Source organism: Palaemon carinicauda, chromosome 19, assembly GCF_036898095.1.
Source record: "Palaemon carinicauda isolate YSFRI2023 chromosome 19, ASM3689809v2, whole genome shotgun sequence".
Classification (NCBI taxonomy): Eukaryota; Metazoa; Arthropoda; class Malacostraca; order Decapoda; family Palaemonidae; genus Palaemon; species Palaemon carinicauda.
This window is the reverse complement of record NC_090743.1, coordinates 38988849-38998848: the sequence shown is the minus strand read 5'-3', so window position 1 is coordinate 38998848 and position 10000 is coordinate 38988849. Positions and strand designations below refer to the sequence as shown.

At 36.3% G+C, this 10000-nt stretch overlaps 1 protein-coding gene and 1 long non-coding RNA gene across 3 annotated transcripts in view; one reads left to right on the top strand and one right to left on the bottom strand.

Annotated features, from left to right (window-relative positions):
• Positions 1–5715, top strand: part of LOC137658583 (zinc finger Ran-binding domain-containing protein 2-like) — a 29210-nt gene extending 23495 nt beyond the window's left edge. The window contains exon 2 of one of the 2 annotated variants that reach the window (XM_068393489.1): positions 2955–5715. In XM_068393489.1, coding sequence (XP_068249590.1) covers positions 2955–3841 — 887 coding nt within the window. In that variant the 3' untranslated portion in view covers positions 3842–5715. The remainder of the gene's footprint in view (positions 1–2954) is intronic. The other variant, XM_068393490.1, reaches the window with a different exon arrangement.
• Positions 5716–9746: 4031 nt separating this feature from the next.
• The window catches only part of LOC137658199 (uncharacterized), a 4360-nt gene continuing 4106 nt past the window's right edge, over positions 9747–10000 (bottom strand). Inside the window, exon 2 of the long non-coding RNA XR_011047279.1 lies at positions 9747–10000. This exon is cut by the window's right edge and continues 1077 nt beyond it. This is a non-coding gene — a long non-coding RNA (uncharacterized lncRNA).

The following is a 10000-nucleotide window of genomic DNA, read 5'->3' as shown; positions in this document are numbered from 1 at the left end:
ATAGTACAACTTTGCTAATCATGGCAATCCCCAAACCCTTTTCTCCGCTCAGCGTTTTACACTTATAGCTAAATACATGGTTGAATGAAACTAAGCAAGGGTGTTATTACCCCCGCCAACGCAGGTGGGAGGTTATGATTTTGCCCATGTTTGTATGTATGTGTGTGTGGGTGTTTGGTTCTGAACAGCTTCCTGACCACGATTTTAATCGTAATGAAACTTGCAGCATTAACTGTCATGTAAAACGCTGGAAATTATTAAATCTATGGAAGGTCAAGGCCACGTCCAAGCAAAATGTCCAATTCACGTAATCAACCATAAGTTTAGACATCGTTGTCACAAAGACTTCAAACTTGGTTTATACTAATGTATGAAAGTCCATGACAATTATTATATGTTACGGCCAAAGGTCAAGGTCAAGGTCGTAAAAAAGGTCGAGAAATAAGCTGCCGCGGTGGAGGTCTGCGCTCTACTGAATATAATTCGAGATTATAATTATGTATGCAACTCCATATAACGATTCAGAAATGAGAGGAGGCTAATAAAAGGTGAAACTAGCAGAGCACTCTGAGAGTGCAGACCTCCGCCAAGGCACCTTATTTCTCGAAACCAGATTACCTTTCTTAGAATAAATTTCGACCTTAGGCGCATTTGAAGTCTGTATAACAACCATGTGCAAACTTGTGGTTAAGGCTAGGATTAATTTAGTCGACCTTTTGCTCAACCTTGACCTTTGACCTATGATTTTCAAAATTGAATCACTTCCACGTCTCAACATAACAATTAATTCCTGAAAGTACCATTATTCTATGAGTAAAATTGTGGCTAGAAAATTATTCACAAACAAACAAACAAACAGGCAAACAAGTACAAAAACATAAATTTCTCCCAACTTCGTTAGAGAAGGTAATAATAATTATGATGAGGAATAAGTTAACCAATGAAATAAAAATCAATGGTAAACCCCCCAAAAAGAAAGAAAAATTACTGAAAGACATTATGAGTTTGTGTCTCACTGTGAAACGTAAGAGAAAACTAACATTTGAATTTCCGATCAACACATTGACTCTTGCTATCTTTGTTTTCAATTGTGTAACATAATCTTAAAACCATCAATTAGCTAAGATGCTGAAGTAAGGACAGAAATAATAATAAGTAGTAACCTCAAAACACAAAGAAATTTTGCAGGGAAGATCTTCATATTTTAGTTTCACATACACTGTTAAAAAAACCGTAATTTTTACCGGGAATTCTCCGTAAAAATATACTGTTCTCAGCCGTATTTCAGTAAAATACAGGCGACCGTAATTTTACTTTACTTTTTAAAAAGGTAAAAAATCCTGGAATAAATGTGGACCTTGGAAAGGATGGTTGTCTTGAGCCTGCTGAAAATCATTAACATTCAAAAGGAAATAGATATAAAAAAAATATGTAAACAAATCATTAAATGAAATAAACATGAAGCCTGTAACTTCTAACCAGCCCTTTAGGGATACTATGATGATCAACTATCACATATCTTTTGAGCCGACTGACTGGGTGATAACTGATTGCAGACTGGTCGTAGACCGGTCGATTAGTCGGTGACTCCTCATACACAAGTTACAATCACACAGCTTCTTACCTAACCAATAGCGACTGGATGTTGGGGTTATAGACAGATTCCATGTAAATAAAGAAGTAAAAAAGGCACCATTATCTAAAGGCCTGGCCTACAATTCATGGCAATCCATTAGAAATCTTTTGAGAAAATGAAAGCTCAAACACAAAATTCTCTGCAACGACTTAGGCATAGATTTATTTTCAAGTATACTGTACACCTGATATTATCAGATAATCTAAAAGGAACTTGTGGTATTCATGTTCAATTATATCAAAATGAGGATCACATAATATACTACTTTTGGTACAGTGGGCTTCATTAATTCCGGTACCCTTCATGGGAAGCCCAGGAGACGTCAGTATACCGGAACTAAGGAAGCCGACTGTACCATATTTGAAAATGCTTTATCCATGTTCATCCAGATTTGATATTCGGAACGCTAAGGTGAACATTCATGACATATTTTTTTTTTTTTTTTTTTTTTTTTTTTGGATATAGTTATATCAGGTCTGACACTCCCTACATTCAAGAATGGGAATTAGCGAAGTGGCTATAGACGTTGGACAAAGGTTGTTGAAAGTAAATTGGAAAGATCGTCTTTGGAATGAGAGCAGAGGTTTTATAAGAGCAATTGAAGAAGGTGAAGTTGCTTAAAATAGAAGTTGTAACCTACAGGTCATGATATAGAAAAGAGTTGAAGGTTTGATAAATATTGGAGGAGTCTCTTGATCAAGGAAGAATCCTTTAAAGCAAATTGATGTTATTTCAGACAGTTGAATTCGAGTTTCTCTATTAATTCAGGAAGTAATTATTGAGAATGGACCAGACCTAAGGCTTGCTTCACATGAGCTGATTGATTCCACGCGGATTAAAAATCAATGAAGTTCAATGAGGCCACTCACACGCTGTCCGCTTGGAAGAATTTCCGAGCGGTAATTCATCTGAGCGGACGTGCACTGCTAACCCGCGCGGTTCCAGTGTAATGGCTTATAGAAACTATAAGGCCGCTCGGGGGGAAATTCTCTCATGTGAAGACATAAAACCTCCTGACAAGCGGAAATATTCCCGTATGGAAAAAAATCCGCTCGTGTGAAGCGAGCTAGATATCTTGTCCATACATTTACCTCTCTGTGAAAATAAATTTGACTCATAATCTTCATACATTTCATTAAGCAATTTTTCATTTCCTAATCATATCATGGTAAAGAATCTACGAGAATTTCATTATTTATGTTGTTTCTGAGAGAGAGAGAGAGAGAGAGAGAGAGAGAGAGAGAGAGAGAGAGAGAGAGAGAGAGAGAGAGAGAGAGAGATAGAGATGTTTTAATAACTTCCCTTTTTATCTCCCCAGCAGGTGAAGATGTTTCTGTCGTCCCAGCAGTAGAAATAATCCCTCCCGTGACAGAAAACGGCCCCGTCCTGACGGTTCTCTCCAGCTCATCTGAGAACCACTCCGCTGCAGACCCGGAGAGCAAGGAGGAGACTGGCTACACACGGGACGAAGTCTTTGGGAAAGGCCTCGACAGCGAGGAGAACTCCAAGGAGTTCGAGGTCTACGTCGACGAGGATAACGATGACGACGACTTCGACGAGGACGAAGATGACTGGGCCAACCCAGAAGACGACTACTACGATGATCTAGACGTGGAGGAAGAAACGCAAGTTGAGGAGGACGATGGTGAGAGTAAGGAGAGGTACAAGAGGAAGATCATCTACCGGGGTCAAGGGGGCGGTGGCATGTACAGCCGCGGGGGCAGGAGAGGTCAAGCCGGAGGCGGCGACGAGGATCCTTACGGACGCAGGAGGGACCACTACGGCAGTGGCCCTGCAGACTCGTGGCCCTACAGAGGTCAGGACAGCAACCAGAACACTAACACCAACACCCAAATCACCCCCATCTCCACGGGAGGCTCCGGCAGGACCGAATCCGCCCCCGTCTACGGCACGCAACGCAAAACAGAAGATGATGGCGTTCGATCCGGCTCTTCTTCTTCCTCCTCCTCCTCCTCCTCCTCTTCCTCTTCTAACTCCTCTGGAAGAAACGGCAAGAGGACCAAAACAGAAAGACGCGAGACATCCAAATCGAAATTATCGAAGAACCTGAAGCAGGAAATCGCTCAGTATGCGATTCGCCATGGGCCGCAGAACGCCGCCGAGCACTTTCTGGAACGCGTTGGCAGAAAACTCAAGGTGAAGAAGATCGAGAAATTCATCCGGAGGTACCAGGAGAGGCAGTAGAGGGAGCTGGTGAGCACCGCCTGCAGTGCCATAACCAGCCCATTGTTGGATCTTCTGACCAATCCATAGATCCCTTCATCCCAGGTACTGAAGCCAAATGATTATTTCCAAGTCGGAAGCCACTTTTAATCCGATAACAGAATGCATTCTTGGTTTGTTATGCATGACAACTTTTGCAATATTTGCATAAAACTGTACCTCATTATGAAAGTGTTATCTGTACTTCGCGTTACATTACACAGGATTATAACCTCTGTATATTTGTTGTAAACTCCATTACTCAGATAGGATTTGAAGAATCCTATAGATTATTTGGTAGAAAATTAGAAATTCAATGTCCTTTATCAGACTGATAAAAATTTACATAGAATTTAGAGTAGATGATAAAATTCTATTGCAAAATAGGTGAACAAGAAGCTGTTATGTGATTGCCTTAAACGAGAGCAATAAATGTATATCATCATGTAAATTTATTTTTGAATTAGTTGTTCATGTTGATAAAAGAAATACAGACACAAGAGAAAATAAATAGAATAAGGAGATCAAGAGAATATAAGAAAAACACCCTTTTGTTCATTTCTTTGATGTTAGCTAACCCCCAAAATTGGGGGAAGTGCTGTGGTAGATATATATATATATATATATATATATATATATATATATATATATATATATAAATATATATATATATATATATATATATATATATATATCAATTACATTTGGAAATACTATAATACTGTCAATGTTCAAAGAAAAAGTCAGTGTAAAATAATCCCTAAAAAGTCAGTAGATTTAATTGTAACAAGTAATGTAAAATTAGTCATTCTTTATTCATTTATTAGGTATAATTAACAGTGAATGTATGCATGAGGATATTTATATGTATTATCGTGTATATGAATTCCTCTCTCTCTCTCTCTCTCTCTCTCTCTCTCTCTCTCTCTCTCTCTCTCTCTCTCTCATTGGAAAGCCTTATAATTACCTTTAGAACTTGATGATAATTTTCTATATATCGATTTATTTTGATCATTATAACAAGTGAATGAAAATTACATTTATTTCCTACTAAAATTGTAGTTAAATTCATATCCTAACACTCGCGTACGGAACTTTTCATTCATGATACAAGTTTATACAGAGCATATGGTCATTTTAAGAAGCGTGGGAGTTGTACTAAGGTTTTTAATCTAGTTTAGAATAAGTTAGTATAGTAGTACAGTTTGATTTTCCTTGTTGTCTATACTTTAAACCTTCTATACACATACACACGCACACACACAAATAGATAGAAACACCACAGTAAAATTGAACAATACATGTTCCGGGCCAACAGATAATGTAGAATATTATGCAAGGATGATAAAGGTGTTCTAGACATCAATGAATTATGATATTCTGTGATTCATGATTTGATGGACATATTTGGACTGACGTCAAGGCTAACACTATTCAAGTTGAATTATGTGGTCTATCTAATATGTAAAAATTGTTTAGACTATCCTAAATTGTCCTAAAAAAATCTAAAATACCAGAGGATCATCATAAACTTCTACCAACTTAGAGTTCCATGTAAATGCATTGTATTTTATATGAAGCACCCTATTTATATGTTCTGTGTCCCTCTGGTGGTCGATTCGAGAACTATCTCCCCTCCAGAAAGACTTGAAGTTGGGTGACTTGTCTTCGAAGAGCAAACATATCTTCCTCAAACTTTAGTCTTCAACTTAATAAGTTTCACAAAGTGTTTAATTAAGTCCTCTTTATGTATAGGCTTGACTGTAAGTTGCTGAACCCCCTTTTTGTAAGACATTTTCCTTATGTTTTATTATACTGAAATATAATACATTACTTTATAAAGTGTTTGAAAAACCTGTGTTTTTTATGATTTTTGTTACTACGTCCTTATCTTAAAGAAATGAATCATTTATGATTTGTTTTTGCATAAAAAAGTAAAGTGGGATACTGAATAGAATAAACAAACAAATGAAATATAAGAGCAAATGGGATCAGATGTTAATACTCCTACTGATGGCGTAAGTGTAGATGAGATAATAATAATAATAATAATAATAATAATAATAATAATAATAAAGGTTCAACCAAGTCTTTATCTAACTATAGTCTGGCTACAAAGAAGAAAGACTTGCTTATCAGTGACGTGCCACGTTGCCACGTTTCCCATGAAGCCTGGCACCATCATTATCTCGGAACATAACCCTTTATAGGACTAGCCGTTCTTCACCCCTTCCCATCACATGTCCAGGTCATTTCGGATTTGAAATTTCAGTTGAGTTTTTTTATCCTCAGCGGAAGAAACCCTTTCCTTTTTAGTTATGGTGAACTGGATCTAAATTTAAGAGGACAAATTATATTCCTCTTAGCCACGATATAGAAATTGTGTTGAAACGAGTCACATAAGATGTGTAAGTAATGTTCTCAGGTAAGACCCACTTAGATCTGGGACAGCTGCTAAAAAAATTATTTTCGGTAATTATGGGCTATATCTAATAACACAAATAGTTAGGTTTGATTCGTGTTATCTTCTTAAACATGATTATCATGCAATAAAACACTATGTGTTCGAATACAGAAGTAAAAAGTAGAGAATGCATAATCCACAAAATTCACAAAAAAAAAAAAAAAAAAAAATAAATTAATCATTACAAGATTACCTGTTAAAGGTGGGGTTTATTGGAAGTAATTTAACACCTGCACAAAAACCAGCAAAACAAAAGTATGTAAAAAAAAAATACTGGAGACCAGAACACCCTCCCAAAAAGTCGAGTGAAATTCTACTTGAACTATTTCTAACATAAAGGTTTAAAGGCTGCTTATGAATGGCAGAGGCAAGGGACAGTGACACTGCCCTATCAAACAGGGCAATGCCCTAGAGACTGAACATATTACATATGATCAGCAACCAAGACCCTTCTCCACCCAAGCTAGGACCAAGGAGGGCCAGGCATTAGGCTTCTGATGACTCAGCAGAAAGACCTATAGGCTCCCCCAATCCCGTCCCCTCCTTATCTCACAGAGATGGTGAGGTTGCAGCGACCAGATGAACTAACGAGTTTGAGCACTTGAACCCCAGACTGGCAATCTCCTGGCAAGGACGCTACCACCCGGCCACCACAGAATCCTTGCAGTTGCTTAGGGAAGAACGCAACCTTAATTTCCTCTAAGAATTTATGGCCTGCTTATCCAGGTCACATGGGACCCAGGGTCAAAGGACCATATCCTTCGTGACTTGCCTTTTTCAGGACATTTCCTCATTAGGCTATGGCGTACCAACGAAAGTTATTTTTTTTTTATCTTTTTATAAGATACCGGATAGAAATAATTCATATGAGAGTTTGTTTTTTAAGATTTGAACGTTTTTCACAAGCATAGGTTTTGTAGATAAGATTTAAATTTCGATTTATCACACTTTTTAAAATTTATTCTTATCTATTATATCTATTATATATTTTCATTTTCTATATTTAATATCTCCTCTAAATGATAAGGGCAAGTCTCTCGCTATATATATATATATATATATATATATATATATATATATATATATATATATATATATATATATATATTTCAGCTCATACCCAGCTCTCCCCATCCCTCAGGTAAGTATTAGAGGAAGTAGTCATATATATATATATATATATATATATATATATATATATATATATATATATATATATATATATATATTCATAGATATGCATACACATGCACACGTAATCAATCTCACCAGGGTATGACTACTCCCTCGCCTACTTACCCGAGGGATGGGGAGAGGCATGAGCTGAAATATATATATATATATATATATATATATATATATATATATATATATATATATATATATATATATTTCAGCTCACACCCAGTTCTCCCCATCCATCAGGTAAGTAGGAGAGAGAGTAGTCATACCCTAGTGAGATTGATTACGTGTGCATGTGTGTGCATATCTATGAAAATCTTTAGTCGTCAATTATGGCGGATCGCGTACACTAGCATATAATATTTCCCCTCCCGAGTCAAGCTTTACGCATTGATCTGATAAATATCCTTTTAATAATAATAACAATAATCAAACGACTGCAAGCAACTGAGATTTGCATAGATGTGTTTATATTAATTACAAATCATAAATAAGTCATCAACTTTGGCGCGCTTCGGAGGAGATTATTCTGAGAGTAATGACGGGTCATATATGGCTAATTTGGGTCATTGACCTGTGTTTAGCAGAATTCAACAGAGCTCGACCTCACTTATTATTATTATTATTATTATTATTATTATTATTACTTGTTAAGCTACAACCCTAATTTGAAAAGCATGATGCTATAAGCCTCAGGGCTGCAACAGGCAAAATAGCCCAGTGAGGAAAGGAAATAAAAAATATATAAACTACAAGTAATGAACAATTAAAATAAAATATCTTAGGAAGAGTAACAATATTGAAATAAATCTTTCATATATAAACTATACAAATTCCAAAAAATAACAAAAGTAAGAGAAATAAGATATAACAGTGCGCCCGAGTGTACCCTCAAACAAGAGAACTCTACCCCAAGACAGTGCAAGACCATGGTACAGAGGCTATGGCATTTACAACAGTTCGTAGTCTTATCTTGAGTTCCTCTTGGTATAGATTACAGAAACGCAGCTAGATAGCATTAAAATATCTTTATTTCTTCATTATTTTATGAAGAAGACCGAGGGTAAAAGATATCTAAAGACGAATTTTGTTTGAAATGTAGTAACTAATTCATTGAAATTATTCTGTAAAAGAAGTTTAAAATATGAAAACTAATTATTTCATTGTTTATTAAGTTACTTTGCTGAGGAATTATAAAAGGTTTAATCAAACGAATGTCGTCTCATTGTGTATTCTGACTATACTTTTATACTCAACCTAGTGCAACCATTATTATTATTATTATTATTATTATTATTATTATTATTATTATTATTATTACTTGCTACGCTTCAACACTAGTTGGAAAAGCAAGATACTATAAGCCTAAGTGCTTCAATAAGGAAAATAGCCAAATGAGTAAAGGAAATAAGGAAACATATAGAATAGTGTACCTGCAAGCAAGAAAACTCTAACCCAAGAAAGAGACTGGCACTACCAAGACCAGAGAACGATGGTTTGCTTTTGGTGTGTCCTCCTAGAAGAGCTGCCTACCATAGCTAAAGAGTCTCTTCTACCCTTTCCAAGTGGAAAGTAGCTACTGAACCTTTACAGTGCAGTGATTAACCATTTGAGTGAAGAATCCTAAGAGAAGTTGTGGTGGCCGATGAGGTAACGTCCCTGACTGATGAATGCCAGTGTGTGGTTCGAGCCCCCCTCAAACTCGTTAGTTTCTTTGTTCGCTGCAACCTCACCATCCTTGTAAGCTAAGGTGGGGGGGGGGGTTTAGTGGAGCCCATATGTCTATTTGCTGAGTCATCATCAGCCATTGTCTGGCCCTCCTTGGTCCTAGCTTGGGTGGAGAGGGGGCTTGGGCTCGGATCATATGTGTATATGGTCAGTCTTTAGGGCATAGTCCTGCTCGATATGGCAATATCACTGTCCCTTGCCCCTGCCATTCAACCGGGCCTTTAAACCTTTAAGTGTCTTGCCTATAAATCTTTATTAAATATCCACGTGATGGGTAATGGTGTGAAATTTCAACTATCCATGACTATGATTCCTTCTCCTTTAGGAATCATCAATTACGTAACTGTGGATTATTCAAGACGGTAATTATTAAAGGCATTATGTAATTTACACGCACTATTTTTTCATTTCAAATTGATTAGTTTTCAGGATGCATCATACCAGATTGATTCAGTGATGAAGAACATTTTATTTGGTGCCTAAAGTTAAATGGTGTATAATAAAACAATATCAAAATGATATTCCATTTAATTATTGATAGCGTTACAACAATCATATACATAATCATCACTTGATTTCTCTACATTTTTCCGTGTTCCTTTATAAAAGTTTAATGTGTCATCATTTATATAAAAAAGATGAAGCAATAAAAACCCTTTACTTATACTAAAATAGTAATTTACTTGAAGATTACTTGATAAGTAAATAAATAAAAAGTAACACCACCCAGTGGCGTCTAAATAAGTTAATCTTAAACACTATGAGTT